Consider the following 27,054-nt stretch of genomic DNA (forward strand, 5'->3'; position numbering starts at 1 on the left):
TGACGATAACCTCAACACCCTCAGGACGATCCATCGAGCTCAAGAAGGAAGATTATCCTTGCGGCCTGAACAACTCGGCCTCTGTTTACTCACAGCACACCCAATCCGTTTTCAGCAAGGCGGGTTGGTTGCCGACAAGGAACGATCGTCACTACGTCAACATGGTGACAATCCGAGAACTACGGGACGACCAGGTTTCCAGCACCAACTCAAGCACCGGTTCCGTCCCCACCGAGGTTATAAACACCGAAGACGAGGACTACGACCTGGATTTTCCTTCACACCCTCCGGGTTTCGACCGATTCCCGATATTTCCCCCCCGGCGAGGGGATATTGTGTTCAATGTCAGCGCCGACGAACCGGTCGTTGATGGAGAAACAGATGACCAGAGGCAACTCCGCGAACAGCGCAACGCCGATCGCGCCCGATGACGCGCAGACGAGCAACAACAAATGCCACCAAATAATCTCAACGATGCCTTTGACATGGTCGGGGACCAGCCAGTCTACAAAACGCCAAGCGCCAACGTGGCTGTCGCCATGGCTAACCTAGATCGGCTTCCTGATACCCCCGAATGCCAGGGAGTCCGGACCAGCATCCGAGCACACCTGATCGCTGCAATGGGACAGACAGCCATTCTGCTCAAGAGAGTCCAGGACGTCTCTTATACGGGAGCCGCCTCTGACCAGACTAATCGTAGCCGGGCCCCACCGCCTCCCAGCAGGCGTCACCGCAGCCGCTCCCCCGACAACCGTCGAGGGGACTCACGGCGCGACGACGGTGGTCGGGACGCCGACGGTCACCGCAAGCAGAACCACGTACGCGGCCAAGAAGTAAACCAGCACAGGGATCTCCGCCACGACATCCCTCCCAAAGATGCCCGGGACCGCATCAACAGGCGCGCCGCAGAGAGAGCAGTCCACGAAAACCTGCGCCGCATCGAGTACGATGCAACGCACGGTCCTCCGGGCCTAAGACAATTCTCCTCACACCTCCGCCAGGTCGTGTGGCCCCGCAATTTCAAGCTCGAAAAACTTAAAAAATACGACAGCAAGGAAAATCCAGAGAACTGGATCACCCTCTATGAAATCGCCGTCCGATCAGCGGCAGGGGATGAGCACGTCATGGCTAACTACTTCCCCGTAGTCCTCGACCAGGCTGGTCATCAGTGGCTTCTTGGCTTGCCCGAGGACTCCTTCGACTCTTGGGAAGAGCTACGCCAGGCTTTCATCGACAACTTCATCGCCACATGCGAGCAGCCCGGCAACAAGTATGACCTCGAAAGGATAAGGGACAGGAAGAACGAACCCCTGCGCGATTACATCCGACGATTCTCGGATATGCGCCTCAAAATCCCGAAGATTTCCCACGACGAGGCCATCTCAGCCTTCATCAAGGGCCTGCGTTTCCACGAAGCGCTGAGGAACAAGCTGCTGCGTAAACGTCCAACAACGGTAGCAGAGCTCCTCGCCACGGCCAAAAATTACGCCGATGCCGACGACGCAGAAAAACTAATCCGAGACGATGCGAGAGGTCCCGACCAGCCTTCCCGGCGAGATGATGGTCGTGGTCGCTACGACAGCAGAAGCCACCGCCGCTCCGACAACCGCGATCACCGAGAGGGTTGGGATCGGCGGCGCGACAACCGCGACGATTTCAGAGGAAAGCGCCCTCGCGACTACGATCACGAAGTAAACACGGTCAAGCGTCCCAACGGACGACGGGACTACCAAGAAGACTACAACAAAACGTTGAAGGGACCATGCCAACTGCACCCAAAGTCTAATCATACCATGGAAGAGTGCCGCGTCCTCAAAAGCATCTATACACGGCGGGCCGCCCAAGACGACTCCGCCAAGAAAAACAACAAGCGAGACGGGCACGACCACGAAGATGAGGACGAGGACCAAGATAGGGACCCCCGACACCAGTACGTCAGCCCCACCGACGTGGTCCACTCCATTTTCGGGGGCAAGGTCTCCATTGAATCTAAGCGAGAAAGAAAGCTGTTAAAGAGAGCTTGCCTCAACATAGACAGCACGGACGGGCTGATCGCAGACCCAAAATTCCTCCCGTGGTCCCACAGGGAGATCTCGTTCAGCAGGAAAGACCAGTGGGCCGCTATCCCAGAGCCGGGTCGTTTCCCCCTGATTCTGGACCCTTGCATCAACAGCATCAGATTCGAGCGCGTGCTCGTGGACAGGGGAAGCTCCATTGACATCCTCTTTCGCAACAGCCTGCCCGCCCTCAAGATATCTCCTGCACAACTAAAACCTTACGACGCCCAATTCTGGGGGGTTTTGCCGGGTCAAAGTTCAGTGCCTCTCGGACAGATAACATTGCCTGTCCAATTCGGCACACCCGACCACTTCCGGACGAAGTTCATCAACTTCGTGGTCGCCGATTTCGACGGGACCTATCACGCTATACTGGGCCGACCATCGCTGACAAAGTTCATGGCAGTCCCGCACTACTCATACCTGGTCCTTAAGATGCCTACGGAGAAGGGTGTCCTAACCGTCAGAGGCAATGTTTACACTGCGTATACCTGCGAAGAGGAGAGCTTCAAGATCACCGAAGCAATCGACCTTTCAATCCGCATGGCAGAAACAGCAACTCAAGCCGCGCAGCTGCTTCCCGACCAGCTCCGATTACCTGAGCAGGAGACAGCCAGAAAGAACTCAAAATCCAAGGAGCACAAGGAAGTTCAGCTGGTCGACGGAAGCCCCGAGAAGACGGCCCTCATCGGGGCCAACCTGGATCCAAAATAGGAAGACGCGCTCGTCAGGTTTCTAAGGGACAACGTAAGCGTTTTCGCATGGAAACTCGCAGACATGCCCGGCGTCCCACGAAACCTGATCGAGCACTCCTTAAATGTCTCGAAGACCGCAAGACCAATCAAGCAAAAGCTGCGACGGTTCGCTCGCGACAAAAAGGAGGCTATTAGGACAGAAATCACACGGCTTCTAGCAGCCGGATTCATAAAAGAAGTGTATCACCCCGATTGGCTTGCCAATCCGGTTCTTGTACGCAAAAAGAATAATGAATGGAGAATGTGCGTTGATTACACTGATCTCAATAAACACTGTCCTAAAGATCCTTTTGGTCTCCCTCGCATCGACGAGGTGGTCGACTCAACGGCCGGATGCGAACTCCTCTCCTTTCTAGACTGCTACTCTGGTTATCACCAGATTTCGTTAAAGGAAGAAGATCAGATCAAAACATCCTTTATCACTCCTTTCGGCGCATACTGCTACACGACCATGTCTTTCGGACTCAAAAACGCCGGAGCCACTTATCAAAGGGCCATCCAGCAATGCCTCCACGACGAGATTCGTGATGACCTCGTCGAGGCCTATGTGGACGACGTGGTCGTAAAAACAAGGGACGCGAGCACCCTAATCGACAACTTAGACCGAACCTTCAAGGCACTCAATAGGTACAAGTGCAAGCTCAACCCCAAGAAATGCATTTTCGACGTTCCTTCCGGTCTACTGCTCGGCAACGTTGTCAGTCGCGACGGCATACGACCAAACCCTTCAAAAGTAAAGGCGGTACTCGACATGCGACCACCGAAGAACGTAAAGGATATCCAAAAGCTAACCGGATGTATGGCCGCCCTCAGTCGCTTCATCTCAAGGCTAGGAGAAAAAGGCCTCCCTTTCTTCAAACTATTAAAAGCGTCGGAAAAATTTTCTTGGATAGAAGAAGCCGACACCGCATTCAACCAGCTTAAGACCTTCCTCACTTCACCACCTGTCCTTACAGCGCCTCAGCCCAATGAAGACCTACTCCTTTACATTGCTGCAACCGACAGGGTTGTTTCCACGGCAATAGTGGTCGAGCGAGGTGAACCAGGTCACGCCTACAAGGTCCAGAGACCAGTTTACTTCATAAGTGAAGTCTTAAACGAGTCCAAGGCCAGGTATCCACAAATACAGAAGCTCATATACGCCATTCTAATAACGTCAAGAAAGCTGAAGCACTACTTCGACGGCCATCGAGTCCTGGTGACAACCAGTTTCCCTCTCGGGGACATCCTGCGCAATAAAGACGCCAATGGCAGAATCGTGAAATGGGCAATGGAATTATGTCCATTTTCCCTGGAGTTCCAGAGTCGCACCACTGTCAAGTCTCAGGCCCTGGTCGATTTCATTGCTGAATGGACGGATCTCAACGAGCCTTCCGTTCCCGATGTCTCAGACCACTGGTCAATGTTCTTTGACGGGTCCCTGAACATCAACGGTGCCGGCGCTGGGATACTGTTCGTATCACCCAACAAGGACAAACTGCGTTACGTCCTTCGTATCCTTTTTCCGGCGTCAAACAACGTCGCCGAATACGAAGCATGCTTGCATGGCATAAGACTAGCCGTTGAGCTGGGAGTCAAGCGCCTCTATGTTTATGGCGACTCCGCTTTGGTCATCAACCAGCTCAACAAGGAGTGGGACGCAACCCACGAGAAGATGGATCTCTACTGCAAAGAAATTCGCAAATGGGAAACCAACTTCTACGGCATAGAGTACATCCACGTGGTCCGGGATAAGAACCAAGCAGCAGATGCGTTGTCAAAGTTAGGCTCATCTCGGGCCCAGATCCCGCGGGGTATTTTCGTCCAGGATGTCCGCGAGCCGAGCGTAGGCTCCTCCCTGGGCGACAAGCAACCCACCGAGGCAATGCTCATAGACGACGCCACTCCGACAACCGGTGGGCGTGACTGGCGTACCCCATTCATCAAATACATATCAGACGGGACAGGCCTTCAGGACAAAACAGAGAACGAGCGCCTCATTCGACGATCAAAGAACTACATCCTGGTCGACGGCAAACTCATGCGGAAAAACGCAAGCTCCGAAGTACTGCTCAAGTGCATACCCCAAGATGATGGTATCAAGCTCTTAGAGGACATACATGCTGGATCCTGCGGCAATCACGCCGCATCCAGAACGCTGGTCGGAAAGGCTTTCCGAGCAGGTTTTTATTGGCCAACCGCGGTCGGCGACGCAGAAAAACTGGTTCGACATTGCGAAGGATGTCAGTTTTTCGCTAAGAGGACCCACGTACCTGCCCACGAAATTCAAACCATCCCGTCGTCTTGGCCCTTTGCTTGCTGGGGGCTTGACATGATCGGGCCATTTAAACCAGCCCCGGGCAATTTCAAGTTTGTTTTCGTGTTAATCGACAAGTTCTCCAAGTGGATTGAATACATGCCTCTGGTCAAGGCAACCTCCGAAAAGGCTGTGGAGTTCCTCAATCAAATCATACACAGATTCGGCATCCCGAACAGCATAATCACCGACCTGGGCACTCAGTTTACTGGCACCACTTTTTGGGACTTCTGCGATGACAGAGGCATAGTCATAAAATACGTGTCAGTGGCACATCCACGTGCCAACGGTCAAGTTGAACGTGCTAACGGAATGATCGTTGACGCCCTAAAGAAAAGGTTGTACACCGAAAACGACAGAGCACCCGGTCGATGGATGAAAGAATTGCCGGCAGTGGTCTGGGGCCTCCGAACTCAGACCAGTCGAAACACAGGGGTGTCTCCCTACTTCATGGTGTACGGTGCAGAGGCGGTCCTGCCGTCTGACATACACTTCGGATCTCCTAGAATCGAACACTTCGACCAGGCGACCGCCGACAACGCCAGAGAACTCGAAATCAATTGCATGGAGGAAAAGCGTCTAGATTCTTGTCTCCGAACAGCAAAATATCTCGCGGCAGTCAGGCGATACTACAACAGGAACGTCAAGGACCGTTCCTTCGTGGTCGGCGATCTGGTACTTCGATGGAAAACAAGCCAGGAGGGAATGCACAAGCTATCCACTCCCTGGGAAGGACCCTTCGTGGTGACCGAGGTCACACGACCTACGTCCTACAGATTGGCATACCCAGACGGAACACGAGTGCCTAACTCTTGGCACATAGACAAACTGCGACGTTTCTATCCATAAAGTCTTAATAACTTTCCTCTGTAAGTATCTTATAATTGTTGATAATGAAATTCTCTATTTTTTGCCTATACCTTGTCGCACACAGCACTCGGCAAAACTCCTGCAATGGATGCTCTTAACGACCACCAAGACGAATACGGTGACACGTCACTCAGATAATCTTACAGCGCTCAAAAACAACAGTCATGACAAAAAGCAAACTTTATTACAAACTTTACATACAAAGTTTACAATAAATACCCTGACGGGCAGACACTAGTCTATTCCTACAGACTACTCTATTGGCCTAGCTGCTCGGGCTGATCACCCGCCTGGCCCTGCTGCCCGGACGAAGGGGTCGGGGCCACCGGCGCCTGGCTGGTCGAGACCGCAGGCGTCGACCGCCCATCTCCCACAACGGACGCGCCCGACAACTCCCTGGCCGACCTATCTGAACTCGGCTGGTCTGGGGGAGTGGCCGTTCCGCACAGATTGATGTCGCCAATCACTGTCGACGACAAATCCAGCAGACTACCCCGAAGCTCGTCCGCTTCCTGTGGGCCGACCTCCTTTGGGTACCCCTTCTCCAGCCTGCTCAAGTCGACCAGGGGATAGTGGGCGCGCACCATGCTGAGGACGTGCGCGCCGGCAAACTCCCCGGCGTCCTTCACGAACTGCTGGAGCCAGTCCCACGCCCGTTGCGCCTTCTCGACCGGGGTCAACTGTGGCGCGCGGGGCTGGCTCTCCGGGAGCTCGGGACTGATCAGGTCTAGGACCGGGGACACTCCTTTCCAGATCCTGCAACAGTTGACCTTCCAGGAGTCCCGGTCCTTGATCAGATCATCCAGGTGCTTCTTGGCGTTCACCTTGAGCACTGCAAAGGAAACAAAGCGTTATTTTCGGCATACCAAACAAACAAAGGGGCGACAAGCAGCAGCCAACAAGGCGGCACCCATTACCAGATAATTCTCGGTCCTTTCGACCCAATTCCTCTCCTGCTCGCCGCCCGGACTCCAGCGCACCGGCGAGCTGTTGGCTGAGCTGCTCCTTCTCTTGTCGGAGGCGCGCCACCTCCTCCTTCAAGTCTGCGTGAATCATAAACTGGTCAGTAAAGCAAACTACACAAGTACGCAAAGCTGCTCGGAGCGTGTGACTAACCTTCTCGCTGCCGGTACTGGTCGGCCAAGCGACGAGTGAGGTCGAGACGACGCTCCTCTTGGGCGCTCATCTCGGCCACCTTCTCCCCGACTTCCGACCGCAGCCGGTCTACCTCCGCGGCCAGGGCCTTGTTCTCGGCCACGACGCCTTCTATCTGGTCAAAGCACCGTTTCCGGTACTTTGCCGTTTTCATTGCGCCCTACAAAGCGAACATTTAACGACCATGCAAGACAAGGCATAGAATGTACAGCAGTACAAAAAGTCGCTTACCTTGACTTTGTCGACGAGGCGCTTGGCTGCGCGCTCCACCCTGGCGGCCTCCTCGGTCTCGGCGAGCTCTTCATGCCCGATAAAGTGATCCCCGCGTTGGCGCCACACATACACGTGTTGGCGGCCATCACGGGGACGACCCTCAATCTCCTCCACCTCGTCCTCGGAGGCCGCCTGAGCTTCCTCCTCCCGCGCTGCGTTGCTCCCGGTAGCGGTCCCAGGCATTACTGGTCCCCAGACCAGACCTGGGGAGCCTGCAGTCGAAGCGGCCCCTGCTCGGGGCGGTGTGGAGACTTCACCCTCCCCGGCGGGAGGAGGGGTCGGGGCTCTTCCCTCCTCTTCTGTGGAGCCAGCTGGGGGAGCCTCTTCAGCCCTGGTCGGGCTGCCTGTCGTAGTCGGTGCCGCGGTCGGGAGCCCTTCGGTGCTCCCAGGCGCGGCTGCAGTTGTAGGCTGCTCTGTGGTCTGGAGGGCCGTATCTTCAGCAGCGCGGACAGGCTCGCCCGTCCCCTGGCTGGCAGCCTGGCCGGGGTCGACATCTGACGCCGCACTACAGGAACAAAAGTGTAATTTTAAAAAAAAAGCAAAGAGGAGTCCAAAATACGTAAGTCGAACACTTACAGGTCTGATCGACGGTGGGTCGCGGTGAACCTCCTCCTCGCCCGGCCGGTCGGCACCTGCGCCCTCATCTCGACAACTTGCGGTGCATGGGGGTCGCTGGCCACTCGATCAGTAGCGGCCGGCGCATTATCTGGGCGGCTCCGAGGCCGTCGGACTAACGACGGTGCAGCCTCCTCGTCGTCGTCGTCAACGATCCGCACGAGCCGACGACGCTTCGGCGCTTGGCTGCTCTCCGCCGGTAGATCTGCCGGCAACATCGGTGTCGGCGAGGGATCTGCCGGCAATGGCCTTTTCCCCGCTACCCTCTCCTCGGTGGTCGGGACGGGGCGGGCTTGTTCCTCCTCACTGCTGGTGTAACGAGTACACCTAGCAGCATCGTCTTCTGGCAGGTCTTCTCCCGCAGGATTCTCCATCCCCGGTGCCAGTGATACATACACTGTGCACCGGTCGACATCGCCGATCTGCAAAAGCAACAAAGATGAGTCAGCTACAGACGATATACGAATGCTAAAACAAAATACTCTGCAACATACCTTTGGTGCTGGTCGGCCTAACTTGAAGGCTTGCACCCGATCACTGCCGCGGATGAAGCCTCCGTCCGCAAAGTTGAACAGCTCGTTCAACAGCCGTTGTACCTCCGCCTTCTCCAAGATCTCCGGTCGCATCCTGGTCGGGTCCACGCTTCCGGAATACTCGTACGCCGAGTGCACCCTCTTCTGGCAGGGCATCACCCGACGACAAATGAAGTTGCCGACCACACCAAGTCCATCCAGGCGCGACCAGTCGATCAGCTTCATCAGATCCGCCACTTGACCGTCGAACTCCGGGCGGTCGGTCCAGCTTACCCTCTTCTCGGGAATGTACCCCACGTCGCAGAACGTGGAGCTGCCCGGTTCCTCCCTGACGTAGAACCACTTCCTATACCATTCGGTCAAGGAAGTGTTCCATGGACAGTGCAGGTAGTGATTCCTCATTCCATCACGAAGGTTGAGGTACACTCCACCTGCAACCTTGGAGCCTCCAACTGCTCCCTTCTTCCTCAAGCAGAAAAGGTAACGAAAAAGATCGAAGTGCGGTTCTATGCCAACATAGGCCTCGCACAGATGAATAAACGTGGAAATAAGGAGAATTGAGTTCGGGTGCAGATTGCAAATCCCGATCTCATAATACAGAAGAAGACCTTGGAGAAAAGGATGAACCGGAACCCCAAAGCCCCTCTTAACGAAATCTTCGAACACGACGATCTCACCGGCACGAGGGTCGGGGAAGCTTTCTCCTTCCGGTGCTCTCCAGCCGCCGAGCTCCGAGCTGTGCAGGAGTCCCATGTTGACGAGGTCACCGAGGGATTTGGTGGTGCTGCGGGACTTCTTCCACTCCTTGGCCATTAGTTCAGCCCTCTTCTTGGCGTTGCTCTTCGCCATTGGAGGAGAGAAGTGGATTTGGGTTACGAAGATGCAGGTGATTGAAGGAGGCGAAAATGGAAGGCTTGAGGGCAATGGCAGGGTAAGGAGTACAGGCGGAACTGTCAGGCTTTTATAACCCGCAACTCCACCTCTCCCACTTCCCGTATTCTCGGGAAGTGGGCGGGCCATGCGGCGGATGCGGCGTTTCGGTTTATAATGATTATAGACAATTAATGCGGCGGAGTTTTCGTACCAATTGATGGTTCCCTTTTTCTCAAACCACGCAAAGGGCGGCTGTACAGTTGCCAGGCGCAACTTTTCATGCGTCCATCTGACAACCCATCAGGAGGTCTCGTCATGTCAACTTTAACTGAAAAGATCGTTTCAATAAAAAGAAGACAAATATGCCAGAGAGTCAACAATCCGGGGACTGCACCGACCACCGAGCACTTGACGCTCGGGGACTGGTCGCCCAGTCTATCAGCTCGGAACTTCAAGGACTGCACCGACCACCGAGCACTCGACGCTCGGGGACTGGTCGCCCAGTCTATCAGCTCGGAACTTCAAAGACTGCACCGACCACCGAGCACTCGACGCTCGGGGACTGGTCGCCCAGTCTATCAGCTCGGAACTTCAAAGACTGCACCGACCACCGAGCACTCGACGCTCGGGGACTGGTCGCCCAGTCTATCAGCTCGGAACTTCAAAGACTGCACCGACCACCGAGCACTCGACGCTCGGGGACTGGTCGCCCAGTCTATCAGCTTGGAACTTCAAAGACTGCACCGACCACCGAGCACTCGATGCTCGGGGACTGGTCGTACAGTATAGCAACGCAGAATTCTAAGGAGCGCACTTGGTGCTTGGGGACTGGTCGTCATACTATTATACACCCGGGGACTGGTCGATTAGTCTATTCAATTGCAGACGGACTGGTAAATTCAATTTTTTAGACCTTGCTACAAGGCTCATACTTCGCCTTCCAGCAAGCTCGGGGACTACATCGGTACGATGCATCTGGCGATGCATCTCAGTTACAGAATTTCTTTGAGGACTTTTATTTTGACCCTGGCACCACGTGCCTACGTCACCTACTACCAGGCTCGGGGACTAAGTGGGCACACTTCACCTTGCGGTGAATATGCTTGCTTTTTTTATGTTTATACCTTTCAAAAAAGTAAAGTGGGCACACTTCACCAGGAAAGAAATCTTTTTTAATTTAGAGCACCATGCATTCTTCGAACAACTCGCTTCTTCGATGTCAATGTTGATCAACTGTCTTTTGAGTTGGTCAAAGAACCGTTGCAACTGTTTGGGCGACTTTCCCACTTATTGAAGACGTCAAGTCTCACTGATCGAAGAAGCTCAAGACGGCGTGTTACATCACAATGCATGGTGCTCGGGGACTAGCTGTGGGGGTATAAACCCCTATACCCTTACGACTAGACTTCGGCCAGGAAGCTTGGCCCATTACGAGACGAGTTCAAGGCTTGATCCGACAACCTGGAGTTTCGCGCAAGGAAACAAGATGGGGAGATCAAGCAGGATTCTAGTCGGTTAGAATAGGAATTGATATCGAATTATCCATGGCAATTGTAACCGACTAGGATTAGTTTCCAGATCTGTAACCCTGCCCTTCAGACTATATAAGGAGAGGCAAGGGACCCCCCTAGGACATCATATTCTCTCAGCAAAAATCAATACAACCAGACGCAGGACGTAGGTATTACGCCAACTCGGCGGACGAACCTGGATAAAAAGCTTGTCCGTGTCTTGCGTCACCATCGAGTTCGTAGTTTGCGCACCGTCTACCGATAAACTACTACCGTGGGTATACCCCAAGGTAGACTGCCGACCAGCTTTCGTCGACAGGAACACTTTTAGTTGTATGGTTTTTGGCCCAATTTCCATTAAAAAACTAGGTGCACACTTAACTTTTTTTTTTTCAGTACTCTTTCCGCGAGTTGTATACATACCCTAAGTTTTATCTTATCTTACTGGAAAAACGTGCGTCGGAGACAGGGGAAACAACCGCTTGTTGTTTAAATTTCGCACAAAACAATGAGCACAAATTAAATCTATTACCCCTCAGCCATGAGCATGAACCCCGGTAACGAAGATGAACATCTACAGCGGGATAATCTGGGAGTCTCCCACGTCAGCGTCATCTCTGCTCGTGCTCGTGTTCGTGTACTCGCCGTCTTCGCCGGACACCTCCTCCAGCGACCGCCCCATTGGCTCCGGTAGGAAGCAGGTGAAGAGTATCCCCAGCGAGTTGGACGCGGCGAGCACGAACAGGGAGGCGCGCACGCCGATGCCCGACGGGTACCCAGTCTCATTGGCCTCGCTGCCGTCCGCCTTTTGACCCGCGTACATGAACCCGAACGTCCCGACGATGGCGCCGACCTTCCCGGCCGCGGCCGATATCCCGTGGCACGTCGTGCGCAGGTGCGCCGGGAAGATCTCCGCCGGCAGGATGAAGGTGGTGCTGTTGGGCCCGAAGTTGGCGAAGAAGAAGGTGAAGGTGTACATGAGCACCAGCCATATCCTCCGCCCGGGGCTGATGAGGCTGTCGTAGAAGGCGGCGATGACGAGCATGAAGCCCATCATCATGGCGAAGCCCAGGAACTGGATGGCCTTGCGGCCGACGACGTCGACGAAGGCGACGGTGAACCAGTAGCCCGGCAGGGTGCCGCAGAGCGCGATGATGGCGTGCGCGCGGCCGACGCGGTAGGTCTCCTCGAGGGCGCTCATGGTGCGCGCCCTTGCGACCCACTTGACGTCGCTGAAGATCTTCTCCTGGAGGATGTTCTGGGAGTAGAAGACGACGTCCAGCACGAACCAGCAGGCGACGGCGCCGGCGAGGTGCGCGCCGTGGCGGCGGGCGAAGCGGCGGGAGAAGACGCCGTAGTCGCCCCTGTCCCTGGCGATGCTCTCCACCTTGTCCGGCTCGCCCGTGACGTCCACCTCCAGCACCCTGGACATGTCGCGCGCGGCCTTGTCGGCGTCGCGGGCCACCAGCGCCGTGTAGCGCGCCGTCTCCGGCATCCGCATCCGCCAGTGGTAGGTGAAGCAGGCCGGGATGGCGCCGACCATGAGGACGATCCGCCACGCGTAGTCGGCCTGCGGCGGGGTGGACGCCGCGGGGTCCTCCTCGTACGCCGGCGCGGCGAAGCGCGCCTGGAACGTGGCCGAGACGACGAGCGTGACAATGCAGCCGGCGAGGACGCCGAGGCCTTCCATGGCGAAGACGGCGGCGACGAAGCTGCCCCTGGTGCGCTTGTTGGCGTACTCGGACATGATGGTGGCGGAGAGCGGGTAGTCGCCGCCGATGCCGACGCCGAGCCAGAAGCGGAAGAAGCAGAGCGTGGCCATGACGCCGCCGGCGGTGCTGCCGAAGGAGAGGCCGGACAGGAAGGAGCCCAGGATCATGAGCATGATGGTCTTGCCGTAGAACTTCTTGCGGCCGACCTTGTCGCCGAGCCAGCCGAAGAGGAGCTGCCCCACGACCATGCCGCAGAAGGTGACGCCGGCGATGGCGGCCTCCAGCCTGGGCGGGATCCTCCCGGGCTCCCCGCGCCCCGGGACGTGGTAGTAGATGCGGCCCAGGAGCTTGGTCACCAGGGTGATGCAGAAGAGGTCGTACGCGTCGGCGAAGAAGCCCATGCCGGCGATGACCACCGCGCGGACGTGGTACCGCTGCGTCTCCGCGACGTCCAGCGCGTGCAGCGCGTGCAGCTTCTCCAGCGCCATTGCCGCCGCCAGCCGCCTCGCACTCTCGCAAGCTTTGAGGCTTGGGCTCTTGGCAATCCACCAGTGCTCAGCTCGCGACGGCTAAGCTTTATATAAGCAGGCGGCCAGTCGCCCATTTGGCGCGACGAACGGGACAAGGGCAAGATACGAGACGCGCGTCGACGTAGCTGTCACTCCGGCCGCCTCCGCGACCTGCCCTGCCCATTATATTTCACACTGACGCTGACGGAGTGTGCAGTTTCCGCATGGCGCAGAAACAACAAGCAGCGGTAGCCCGGCAGGTGTCAGAGTGGCTGGCTGGCTGCTTACATACGCCGTACGCGCGCGGATGGAAATTCCGAGGCACGGTGGGCAGTGGACTGGAGCCGGTGCAGTACACAGAGGTGTGTCAAATGTTGTGAGAGCAGAATATCCTAAATAGGATGCTCAATAAACCTTTCTGGACGTTAGTAGTAGTACTGGGGCACTACAGTGTTGTTATGGCAAGGTGCCATTAGAAATATGTGCACACACTCAGGACGTACCCAAGCGAGAATAGAGTTGTATACTTGTATGACATTCCCAATGTAGCTAGATTACTCCCTCCATCCTGGAGTAGACTGTAGAGTGTATATAGCGTTTGAGAGGTGTCTCCAAATATAGTACATCCAGTGAACAAGAAAATAAAAATAAAAATACATGATTTACTGCTTCCTTTTTTATTCATTTTTCTACTTAAATAATGAAAGTAATTTCATGCTTAGCATATTTTCTATAAGGAAATGCAGTTTCCACCCTTTTTATCATGCAAAATAGGATTAGATTTCAATAGTTTAGGAAGTTAAGTGAGGAGTACATGTGTCTATTGTCCTCCCTTATTTTGTCTGAGAATAATCACAATGTTGTCTGTATTTCAGGACTGAGGGAGTAAGCATTTTACAATGTGGCAATGTAGTTATTAAAGAGAGAGAGAAAAAAAATCATATAAATGAGTCTACTCCCTCTGTCATGTAATATAGTTCAGTAATTTTTAAGACAAATTAAGAGAGAACATAAAATATGCATGTATCCTCGTTTTATTTCCTAATTAGATGCTATCATCAACGTGTTTAATGATGATTGGTTGATAAATGAAAAATATTTAATGCAAAGTTGGGTTTGTTGTCCTCCAGAATGTATTATGTTTTAGGACAAATTTTGAATGCTATAATGTACTATATTACAGCACAAATGGAGTAAGTTAGGGCACTCCCAACGCTAGAACTACAATTAGTTTCTATGCCTATTAATTTTTATAGACACTATATATAGAAACTATGGTCCCAATGGATAGTTTTTATAGAATTTTTTTTATCCAATTACATCCATTCTCACCCAATCATATCACTTTATGTTTTGGATTTTGTGTAGACATGGTTTCTAACTTAGACCCAGTTTCTATGATTTTTGCTCTCTCTCTTCAATAACTCTCTTGCCACATCAGCAAAATGCTTAAGTGGCACTCTACACGAGAACCAAGACGTAAAGAAATATGATTGGTAGAGAATGTATGTGATTGGAAGTTGGATAAAGAATTATTCTGTAGAAGTTATCCATTGACCATAGTTTTTATATATAGTGTTTATAGAAATTAATAAGTATAGAAACTATATAAAATTTCTAGCATTACGACTGCCCTTACTCCTTTTCAGTTTTCCAAACAACTCAGGCTGACATTATATGCTTAGTTGTAGAACCAACTAGCACTCGCAAACTGAGGATAGTTTAGGTGGTTGGGTAATATGCTTGGCGACAGTGAGGAATGTGAAAACTTCAAGGTACTAGAGAATAACATGCACCATTAAGGCGCCATGGACATCATATCGTGAAGCCAATGATGGTGACAGAAATATGAGAATTTTCCAAGTGGGACTAGTTCCCAACCGAGGTAGCAAGGATCCCCCTCCAAGCGCCTCTCAACCAAAGTTTTTAATCTTCGGCTATAGCCTCCGCTATCTCCAACTATAACTATTTGAGAAGGATTTAGCTAAGTTTTTTCATGTACAAGTTAGCCCTTAGCTGCCGCTAGCCCGCTATAGCCTGCTATAGCCGGATATAGCCTGTTTTAGGACACAACACAAGCGCCGCTTGGTCCCCTCCTCCCCTAGCGCACTAGAGGTGGGAACCCCCCTCCGAGTCTTTGCTTTCAGTTTTAGTTTGTTTTACTTGAGTTATAGTCTTATATGGTGGTGTTCTCTTTATGTTGTTGTCGTTGTCTGACCACGACCATCACTTTAGGCACCACCTACACCCTATTCAGGCTTGGTTCGGTAGTCCTCAACTGCAGTGTTAGTAAAGACTTCAGTAGTTTCGTGTCTCTCTTGCCAGCTCCATCTCCACCCACCACTACCCGAGATCCTATACCGTTGTTGTCAGACCGGCTAGGATTAGGGTTGTTCTGTTAGTCATGCCTTTGGATCGGGTCTCCTTATTGGATCTGGTTTGTAGTGTCAGCCCTCATCCGGCCAGGCACGATGGACTAGGGTAACATGGCCCGCGAAGAAGGCTCAAGAACCCCTCACAAATCACTTGGTGAGGTTTGAAATAATCTCCAATCACAAGCTCAACACCTCCGCTGCTGAAAGGTCCTAATATGGCTAGAGGGGGGTGAATAACCTATTTAAAAATTCTATAAACTCACTAGAGCAAGAGGTTAGTAAATAATAAAGCGAAGCTTTTTGCTCTAACTCTAAAGGAGTGTTTGCAAGCCACCTATCTAACAATTCTAGTTGATATAATCACTAGGCACATAAGAGCTATGTCACTACTTACACTAGAAAGCTACATAAAGTTTCTATACAAGTAAGTAAGCTACTCTAGTTTGCGAGAATGTAAAAAAGAGATGGTTTGATCTTTATACCGCCGCGTAGAGGGGATGAACCAATCAATAATATCAAGTCCAATCACCGGGAGAAATCCAATGAACAATCACAGTGGAGACACACAATTTTCTCCCGAGGTTCACGTGCTTGCCGGCACGCTACGTCCCCGTTGTGTCGACCAACACTTGGTGGTTCGGCATCTAAGAGGTGTAGCACGAACCTCGTCCTCACTAGGACACCGCAAGAACCGACCCACAAGTGAGGTAACTCAATGACACGAGCAATCCACTAGAGTTACCTTTCGGCTCTCCGCCGGGGAAGCTAGGAGACCCCTCACAATCACCGAAAGATGGCCACGAACAATCACCAACTCGTGCCAAACGTCCTCCGCTGCTCCAAGCCGTCTAGGTGGCGGCAACCACCAAGAGTAACAAGAAAACCGCAGCCAAATCGATCCCCAAGTGCCACTAGATGCAATCACTCAAGCAAATGCACTTGGAATCACTCCCAATCTCACAAAGATGAATAATCTATGAAGGAGATGAGTGTGAGGTATTTGCTTAGGCTCACAAGAATGTCAAGTGTGTTAGAATGCCAAGAGGGTGAGCCCCAAGCCGGCCAACAACTATTTATAAGCCCCTCAAACAAATAGAGTCGTTGGCTCTTTCACTGGACTGAAAACGGAGCCACCGGACGCTCTTCATGTTACACCAGACGCGTCCGGTGCCTTGAACATTTCGACCGTTTGAAATCCAACCATTGCCGCCAACGTGAGTCTCCCTGTTGCTGCAGCACCGGAGTCTCAGTGAGTCCACACCAGACTCATCCGGTCCTCAACGGACTTAAACACACAGAGATCTGCAGAGAGCTCAATCACCGGACGCTGAGCACCGGACCGTCCGGTGCACACCGGTCTCAAACCCAGAGAGCAAAGCAAAAGCGCAGAACACCGGACTCACAACACCGGACACTCTAACAGGGTCTAACCTGCGTCCGGTGCCTAACCCTAACCGAGCCAAGCACCACAGGACACCGGACGCGTAGGCACAGCGTCCGGTGCTTCCGTGGCCAGCGTCCGGTGAGTGTTTCTCAGCGAGAAACACTCCCGCGACTTCTCCAAATTTCCCACCGACGCAATAGAAAATATGCACTTTATTTTCTCAAAAAGCATCAAATCTCGGCGGGAGGGAGAGAGGAACCCATCCTCTCTCTACACTTTAAACTCCACCTCCTTCTCAAAGTGTGTCAACACCACAATGTGTAAACCAACAAGTGCACCGTGCACGTGTGTTAGCATTTTCACAATCATTTTCTTTGAAAGAGTTAAGTTAGCTCACTAGGTTCTAAATGCATGCACATGAACAATGACACCTAGTGGCACTTGATAACCGCTTAGCCAAAGAATTCCCCTCTTTATAGTACGACTATCTGTCCTAAATGTGATCATACCCTCTATGGTGTCTTGATCACCAAAACCAAAACCTAAGCAATACCTTTGCCTTGATCTCCATTGGGTTTTGTTTTTCTCTCTCTTCTTTTCCAAGTTGAGCACTTGATCATCTTGTGGTCATCACCATGATCATCTCTTGCTCCATCACTTGGCATGTACCAACCTCATTAAGTCTACACACACTTAGTATAGAGGTTAGTACTAGGGTTTCATCAATTATCCAAAACCAAACTAGGGCTTTCAGCTGCTCCAAACTGTCTAGGGTGTGAGGAAACACCCAAGAGTAACAAGAAATCCGTAACAAACTCAAGGATCAAGTGCCATTAGATGCAACTCTCAAAGCAACGCACTTGAATCTCACTCAATCTCACTAGGATGAGTAATCAAGCAAGGAGATGAGTGGAGAGGATGTTCTCTAGCTCAAAGTATACCTCAAGTATTCAGATGTGCAAGAGTGAGCTCTCCAAACATGACCACCAACTATTTATAACGTTCCACCCAAGAGCTAGCCGTTAGGGGAAACTCAGGGGCGTCACACGCTCCGACGCTTGCTCGTCGGACGTAGTCTAGCGTTTGACGCTCGCTGCCATGTGTCCTTAGTTAAATGTGACCTGTTGATCGTCAATGGTCACTTAAACGTTAACGAACTTTTGGAGCATGCGTTAGATGCGTCACATGCCAAATGTCGGATGTGCCACCTCCCACCGGACGCTACTCAGAGAGTTCTAGAAACTCTCTGGGACGCGTCGGATGTGTTCGACGTGTGGTTGCGTCCGACGCACACAACGTCGAAACAACACTGCTACAATGCAAGTACCGAACACGCCGACGCCTGAGCGTCGAACGCTCTGATGCACAAACAAAATCTGCCTCGCTATGTTGTACTCATCGGACATGGCCTCAGTGTCCAAAGCTATCTGACCTAGCGTCCGACGAGTGTTTTCTCAGCGAGAAACACTCATGTGACTTTGCCAAAACTTTCCTCCGACACAATAGAAAATAAGCATTTTATTTTCTCAAAAACGCTGAATCCCACCGAGCTTGGAGACAGGAACCCAAACCCCTCTCTATCCCTCAAACTCCACCTCCTTTGCAAGTGTGCTGACACCACCGAGTGTACACCACCATGTGCATGTGTGTTAGTATTTTCACAAAAAATTCTCAAAGGAGTTATGTTAGCACTTTACTAAATCCTAATGCACACATTCAAGATATTGACCTAGTAGCATTTGATTCGAGAGATGACCGTGATTTTCTCTCTTGATAATTGACTATCTATCCTAAATTCGGTGAATCACTTCTCTACTTACCTTAGACTGGCAAAAGCAAAAAAACCCTATGGCTATACCTTTGCCTTGATCGTTTTACTCCTTGGCCATAACCAAGTTTTCGATCATCATGATCTCCACTTCATGTTTCGTCTTTTTGTGATAATGTGGCCACCACTCCATATCACATTTCTCTTTTATCGCATATGTTGTTATGCCTAACTCAAATCACTTAAACACAATAATATTAGCAACTTGGTGTCATTAATTATCAAAACTAAACTTGAGCTTTCATCATCATTAAACAAAATAGAGCATCCTTTGTGTTCCTATGTGGAGGCAGTTCTGAATTATTCTCTCCAACAACTACCAAAGGACAGAGATTTGACCCCCGCTGCACCAAGAATCAATTGATAGAGTGCTTAGCTTGTCATCACTTCATTAGGAAAGAAATGTTCAAAATCCTGTCATTGGCAATGCAAGAGTTAATTAGAATAATTTGACTTCTTCTGGTTTTCATTTCGGACGTTTCTATTGATTGATTTCACCTTGTCTGAATTAAAAAAAAATTATTCTCCATGCTAAAAAAAGCGAACAGCTGAGAAATCGTTCCAGACAACTTGCATAACAAATAGACACCTTTTTTTTGGAAGAAAAAACTCTGCGAAAAGCACCTGCATATAATCCAGCATCATGTGGTAGCTTAATTGGTGGTAGGGATTTAGCTGAGGCAGAGGTTATGAAAGAAATGGACAGATTGGAGCCGCATGGGAGAGGCTGCAAGTGGTGGCAGTTAACTCGGACCACTAGCAGCTGCATCCTGTAACCGCTGGGGAAAATGACAGTAGGAGAAATTAGGAAGGAGTCACGAGAGGATGACTCATATCCTGTATCTATATTCGGCAGTTGCATCTACGTGGAATATGACGAATTGCTCACCCACCGATGACATACATGATTACATGATCAGCATGGAAAAAGGCACCTACGCGACCGCAAATTAATTAGCCCCACTTAGCTGTAAGGTTCTTTGCAGTCTTCTTCCAACTCATCCATATAATAGTTAGGTATTCACTATTAATACATGACTCACTTATCTCTCTCACAAAGTTTCTTGGTTCTTGTGTCTAAGCTGGCTGTAAGCTTACAACCTGCTTCTCCTCTCTCTCCTCCCTTCTCTCCTCCACATCAGCATTTAGTCAGCTTGCAGCCCACCATAATACTTGCTCTTAGGGCACTCACGATGCAAGACTCTATCACAGAGTCCAAGACAATTAATTACATATTATTTATGGTATTTTGCTGATGTGGCAGCATATTTATTGAAGAAAGAGGTAGAAAAAAATAAGACTTCAAGTCTTATTTAAACTCTAAGTCCATATTGTTCGAGATAATAAATAACTTTAGACTCTATGATAGAGTCTGCACTGTGAGTGCCCTTATATGTGTTCATTTGTATTTGGATGCTAGGTTATATGTGTTGGAGAATAATCCAAATTTTAACGTGAGTACCGTAGAGATACTTAGAGGACCCATTGTTTGGCTATTTTAATTAGGGGGTATTTGGTTGGAGGTGTTAAAGTTTAACAGGTATTGTAGCATTTTCGATTTATCTGACAATTAGTGTCTAATCATGGACCAATTATGCTCAAAAGATTCGTCTTGTAAATTACTTTTTACCTGTGTTTTTAGTTTCGTAAATAATCTATATTTAGCACTTCATATATGTGTCCTAACATTCGTTGTGATGAAAGTTAAAGTTTAATAAACCCAACTAAACGGGGCCTTAGTGATTGCCCACCCCTGCTTCATCTATGCCTTATAGGGCCGATGCTCCTAGAAAAGTGCCCCTTTCATCCCTAGCCACCGCAACAGCTGATGCGGTCTTTGTGTTCTTGATATCTTTAAGGCCCGCACACCCTATCCCGCGTCCCACCCACAGTTATCCCCTCCCCCACCCGCTCTCTCTCTCTCGTCGGTGACCAGCGGCCTCCTCACGTCTGCCCCACCACCTCCCCCCACGCACGACCATGGCAGAAGTGGCGACAGCGGCGGATCCAACACTAGGTAGGTCCTTTGTCCTCCTTCTCTTCCCGCTGCTGCTGGATCTAGGATTTTAGGGTTCTGGCGAGCTCTCTCTCCCTTCTTCCCAAACTCCAGTGGGCTTAGAAGGAAATAGGGTTTGGGGGAGACAGGTAGGTCAGAGTGAAAGTGGTCGATGGGCGGCTTAGGAGAGCTGGCGATGACAGGCGTGGTCGGGCTAGGTCGGAGCAGGGAAGGCTTGGTGGATCTAGAGAAGATGGAGGAGGGCGAGCTCGACGAAGCTGGAGAAGATGGCGACGATGAGGGAGGGAAAGAGAGCGCACACGGCGGGGCAGTGCCTGGCGGCGGCCGGCATGGGCTAGCTCCATTTTTTTTCCTTTTTTTTAACTAAAATAATTTATTTCTTAAAATGGAGGGTGTATCCTGAAATATGATTTCATGCTTTAGAGTTTTTTTAGCCTAAGGCTACTAGTCGCGGCCCAATAACCCCAGGTAGCCCTCTTTGTATTTGGCCCATGCATATTAGCCCATGGTAATTTCAGCCACGCGGCCGACTAGGTCACGCACTCACGCGCAGACGCGCCCGCGCCGCCAGCCGGCCACTCGCGCCCGCGCCGGAGCCTCGGCAGTCGGCACCCGTGCCTTCATCCAGGGGCTGGGCTCCAAGCTACAGAGGGACCTCAAACCTAGAACCCTCTTCCCCCGCGATGGCCGCAGGGAGCGGCGGCGGCTCGCGGCGCGCGCGTCCGAACGTGCTAGTGACGGGGACGCCGGGGACGGGGAAGACGACGACGTGCTCCCTCCTTGCCGACGCCGCAGGCCTCCGTCACGTCAACATCGGCGACCTCGTCCGCGAGAAGAGCCTCCACGACGGCTGGGACGACGACCTCGAGTGCCATGTCATCAACGAGGACCTGGTAAGTCTCTCACCTCCGCCCGACTGTGCTCCGCTCCGCTCATTTCTTCGGATATTCCTGTGTTCGTCGTATCGTGTTAACCTGGACCGCAGAATTTCAGCATTTGCCCTGTAGATTAAATATAAGAGCTGAAATATCAGGATTCTTATGCGTGAAACCTGAAATTTTGAGTTTATTTTGGGGTTGAACCGTTGAAGTGCCCCCATGTTTAATTTTTAAGATTTAGGCCCTGATTGGTTCCCCTTAGCCAGCTAAAAATATTAATTTTAGCTACTCTTGGGTAACCAGTGAGACTAAACTATTTTAGTTCCTTTTTAGTCATTGTGTTTGGAACTTTATTAGCTACTAAAGTGACTAAAATTTAGTTGGCTAAAATTTAGCAAGGCGAACTAAACAGGCCCTTAGTGGATTTCTTTTTTGTGGTATGTAATGTCATCAGCCGCACTGCAGGTCAGGGTTAGCTCTGTTTCTTTTGCTAGATGTCGTTAAGGAAACAGGTCCTCGTGGATGGTCAGTTGACCATTATAGAACTGGTAGAAGAGGTCGATCTGCAACAAACAGAGTTCCATGTTGAATTGATTGATGCCTATACCATGGACCAATAGGTCCCACCTTCGCATCTCATGTCCCATAGGTTGACCTAGTGCCATCTAACATTAAACAAGGGTCTACATTTGTTCAAGTCTTCTTTAATGACATGAGTTGGCTTGGATTGCTGGTGTGCGTCCAGCCCACTCGCATTCGAAGCCTGGCTTCGACGCCAGTGTCTCACCTGGGAACAGTGGTTCCCTAAATAATTTCCATTGTTTCACACGGATGTGCCACAACTCCGTGTTTCATAGCCTACTAGGTATAGGATGTAGATCTAGCTTGCGCACTAGGTGTGTGGTGTGAGTGAGTGAGTAGCGTGTGTGTGCGTGAGTTCAAATACTAAGGTTGAGGCAATAAAAAAAAGGTCTTCTTTAATGACATGAGTTTACACATGCTCTAAGTCACCAGTTAGGCATGGATGTGCGGCAAGCCAACTCATATGGCGGAGATCATTACCTTATGGATTACAATGGTCATATGTTTTTGGTCTCATCTTAACTGATAATTTAGCTTTGTAATTCTAATTAAACAGAATAAAGAAAGTAGCCAATCCCTCATTATTGTTCAGTTAACTTCATTGAACTGGAGGTCTGTCAATCAAAGTGCCCATCTACCTCTAAAGTCTCTTCTGCAATTTTCCAGCAAACACATACATTCAGGCACAATGAATTGCAAGCTGCACATAGTCCATCAGGAACAATACTGAGAGGCATGATTCTGCTTTTCAATTTGTTAAATTGATATGGCATCGCAACAGTGGTGTGGACATTTTGTGTGCAATTGTTCTTGTGTGCTTATTATTATTCTGCTATCTGTGGGTTTATTTCATGCAAATAGAGGATTTGGCATTCATTTCATGATGCCCATTGCATGCTCTGTCAGCAGCGTCTTATAGCCTGCCGCAGAATTGGAATTATGCCTTTTGCCTTCAACAATGAATGTATAAAATGATATTTTGATTTTATTTAGCCTCATGTGTCAATAGTTTTGTCGTCAAGGGTTGAATAGTGTAAGTCAAAGTGATAGTTACTACCTGTTGTGTAGGATTGACTAGTGAACTTACAACAAATGATTCTATTTGTTGATGACGATTATTGTAGACCTGGGATGTCCGTCCATGGCTCAACTGATGCTCGTATTTAAGAAGACGCAAACCACTAGTGCAACATAGACACAGAATCACTCCATTCTCATTATGGATGGTGCTCTTCTACTGGATTAAACTTTTCTTCCTTGAAAGTAGCATGGGTCTGCTTTATGGACCTACACCCTAGCTCTACAACAATGATCACCTGGAATGGTCGGAACTGTTTGCAGCAGCAGTGCTGTGGCTTCAGCACCTCTCAGTGCACACTGTAGAAACTAAGCAGCCACAGCTGCAGCCGCCTCTGCAGAAGTGCAGCCGATCAGGGTCATAAGTTCTTTGGATAATTCTGTCTGTATGTAGTTGCAATCTGAACCCAGTCTTTTTACTGTCTATTGTATAGGATTGACAAATGAACTTACAGCAGATGATCCTGTTTGTCGATGATGATTGCTGTAGACCTGGGATGTCTGTCCATGGATCAACTGATGCTTGTATTCAAGAAGGAGACAAACCACTAGTGCAACATCCACACGGAATCACTCCATTCTCTTGTGGATGGTGCTCTTCTACTGGATTAAACTTTTCTTCTTGAAACTAGCATGGGTCTGCTTTGTGGACCTACATCCTAGCTCTACAACAGTGATCACCTGGAACGGAGTTATCTATATAAGTTCTTTGGATGATTCTGTCTGTATGTAGTTGCATTGAACCCAGTCTTGTTACTGTCTATTTGTATAGGATTGACTAATGAACTTGCAGTAGATGATCCTGTTTGTTGATGATGATTGTTGTGGATCTGGGATGTCTGTCTATGGCTCAACCGATGCTGCTATTCAAGAAGATGCAGTCCACTAGCGCAGCATCCCACACAGAATCACTCCATTCTCGTTGTGGATGGTGCTCTTCTACTGGACTAAACATTTCTTCTTTTAGACTAGCATGGGTGTGCTTTGTGGACCTACATCCTAGCCCTACTGCAATGATCACCTGGAACTGGGGCTATCTGTGGCAAGTTCTTTGGGTAATCCCATCTGTAGGTAGTTAAAATCCAAATCCATGCTGACAGTTGGTATGATTCAGGTACTTCTGTTGAAAATTCTAATGATGCCATGCTCATTTTACCAAACTAACATTTCAAAACTATGACTAGTACTAGTACAAGTTTGAATAGTGGAATTGTCATACTTATGTATTGGACTAAGTAATAACTTCGCAACAAAGTTCTCTGTTCTTCAATGTTCACGGTTTTAGATGTTTGTCCACAGCTTGTTTCATGGCATGTTCAGGATGAAAACACAATCAATAACTGCAGCATTCCACTCAAAACTTTTTGTCTTGAGACTTGCTTTGTGGCCTTACATCCTATCCTAGCTATACATTGAGATTTGAGAAATCAGTTGTAACTTGTTGGATGATTAACAATTCCTTTCTCTGCCTAACTGCAGTCATAGTCAGAAATCGTTAGTTCTAACCATTCACCATGCTGTCGTTATGAATAGCTACAACTAACACACTCTTAGTAGAATGCACTATAAAAATTGAAAACATGTTGGGATGGTGGAAGTTACTGTCCATAATTATTTATGGGATTGACAATTATATTTACAACAAATCCTCTAATCTTTGATGATGGTGGTTGTTCACCTGGGATGTCTATCCATGCCATGGATCAACTAATACTAGTGTTGGGATTTGGGAATAAGATAATCTTTGATGGTGGTGGTTTCGTGGTTGTTGACCTGGGATGTCTATCCATGGATCAACTAATGCCAGTGTTGGAAATACGAATTTTCTCAGGTGCTGTTCTGTTGTGCTAGTTTTCTTCCTTAAGAATTAAGACTAAGACTAGCACAATAGCACCATTTTTTTGCTTTGTGGATCTACATCCTAGCTCTAGAACAGCCATCATGACAGACTAGAGTGATTTGTGTGTGTTCTCTTCATAATATAATTATTTATTTGATTAGCTGGATAGTCTTTGTGATGTACATTATATGGTAGATGTAGATTGTTTGCAGTGCTGCAAAAGAAGCAGCCTGTATAATGATTTTCGATAGATAGTTGGGTAAGGATAAAAACGGTTGGAAAGCCGTCGTTACAGGGTTTTCCCCTTTTTCTTTATCAAAATAAGTAATAAAAAGGTAGAAATGGTTGTGCTGAAATCAGAAAATGAAAATTTTCATGTTCTGATAAAATGAAAATGGCATCATAATATGGATTTTCCTTAAAAATCTTTCACCACAGCCGGGAGTTTTAGCTACCCCATGCGCTTCTTTTGGAGCAAATGCCATAGATATTTGTACTGTTTGGATTTGATTAACGCTCTTTCCTCATTATGTTGACTTCCTAGATCCAGTTATTTTGAACAATCAAAGCTTCTTGGTGACTATACAACTCCCTTACATTTGGGATTCTGCTGTTGGATAGAAATTTGCTAAATGGATGCTATAATTTTTTGTTGCAGGTCTGCGATGAGCTTGAGGACGTGATGGAAGAAGGTGGTATACTAGTAGATTACCACGGATGTGATTTCTTTCCTGAACGTTGGTTTGACCTCGTAGTTGTGCTCCAGACTGACAACTCAATTCTGCATGATCGTCTGACCGGCAGGTAATCCAAGTTGAATTCGACTTAAGTGCCTTTTAGTCACCTCATCCTTCATCCTTATATTTGTGACTGAACTTGTTCAGAGGTTATACGGGTTCCAAGCTCACGAACAACATCGAGTGCGAAATCTTCCAAGTGCTTCTCGAGGAGGCGAGGGAGAGCTACAGAGAGGACATCGTGATGCCATTGCGAAGTGACAACGTGGAGGATATTAGTAGGAACGTGGGTGCATTGACAGACTGGATAAACAATTGGAGACCTAGTTGACTTTACACTATAGGATGCCTCTAGGGGCATAGCTGCCTCTCCCAGAAAAGGAATGTCGTCTTATGCTTTGTGTGTTGATCTGGATTGAGTGGACGACTAATGCAATTCTTTTTTTTAAGAAGTCAAACGTTTTGAACTTTGACTAAATTTCTATAAAAAGGAATCAACATTTATAATACAAAATAAATATCATTAGATTAGTTTTATAATATATTTTCATTTAAAAATAATTAGAGATATAAATATTAATACTATTTGCTATAAATTTGGTCAAACTTATATGAGTTTGACGGACATAGATCTTATAATTGTATTTTTTTCATGGATAGAGGGAGTACGGGTGTCTCTTTTTTTTTGAGAGGAATGTACGAGATGTTTTGGTTAAAGAAACGAAGTTGTTCATCGTGGTCTTACTCTTTTTTCTTTTAATTGAGTGATTTTTAACAAAAATACTTGAAGTTAATATTTGCTACAGACATAAGGAATGCGATGATGCTACAAAAATTCATGAGACGGGGGTCATGTAGCGAGAACGTTCTTAACGAACAGCACGCACACAGAAAACACACAAAACAGTGGACAGGACCTCACCCGAGCCTCGCTGCCGCCACCAGGTAGGGTTTGGGTTGCGAGTGGGGTTTTCATGCTCGGCGTAAGAAAAAAATAAATATTATTTATTTTATGATGTCATTTCAATTTTTATCAAAAATGATATTATTAAATCATAAAATAAATATACAGAAAAAATATGAGCACTCAAGTGACATGGGGTGGTTTTTGCACTCCCATCACACAATGTTGTAGCGAGCAATGAGACCTTGTTTAGTTTTCGAAGAAAAAAATTTC

General features: G+C 49.2%; 2 protein-coding genes across 2 annotated transcripts; one reads left to right on the plus strand and one right to left on the minus strand.

The window, feature by feature from the left end:
* LOC8057927 (probable inorganic phosphate transporter 1-4) lies at positions 11,513 to 13,138 on the minus strand. The gene has a single exon (XM_002461845.1). It carries the CDS (start codon positions 13,136 to 13,138, stop codon positions 11,513 to 11,515), a length of 1,626 nt encoding a protein of 541 aa, XP_002461890.1.
* LOC8057928 (adenylate kinase isoenzyme 6 homolog) lies at positions 20,656 to 26,391 on the plus strand. The gene is made up of 3 exons (XM_002459708.2): positions 20,656 to 21,656; positions 25,799 to 25,944; positions 26,025 to 26,391. Exons 1-3 carry the CDS (start codon positions 21,447 to 21,449, stop codon positions 26,206 to 26,208), a joined length of 540 nt encoding a protein of 179 aa, XP_002459753.1. The 5' UTR covers positions 20,656 to 21,446; the 3' UTR covers positions 26,209 to 26,391.

This window comes from Sorghum bicolor, chromosome 2 (genome assembly GCF_000003195.3).
Source record: "Sorghum bicolor cultivar BTx623 chromosome 2, Sorghum_bicolor_NCBIv3, whole genome shotgun sequence".
Classification (NCBI taxonomy): domain Eukaryota; kingdom Viridiplantae; phylum Streptophyta; class Magnoliopsida; order Poales; family Poaceae; genus Sorghum; species Sorghum bicolor.

Bases quoted from the DNA above. Each gene is read 5' to 3' on its own strand.
- LOC8057927 (XM_002461845.1), bottom strand. From the start codon at position 13,138: ATGGCGCTGGAGAAGCTGCACGCGCTGCACGCGCTGGACGTCGCGGAG.
- LOC8057928 (XM_002459708.2), top strand. From the start codon at position 21,447: ATGGCCGCAGGGAGCGGCGGCGGCTCGCGGCGCGCGCGTCCGAACGTG. The intron at 21,657-25,798 runs GTAAGTCTCTCA...TTTTTGTTGCAG, and splicing joins ATGTCATCAACGAGGACCTG to GTCTGCGATGAGCTTGAGGA. The intron at 25,945-26,024 runs GTAATCCAAGTT...GAACTTGTTCAG, and splicing joins CATGATCGTCTGACCGGCAG to AGGTTATACGGGTTCCAAGC.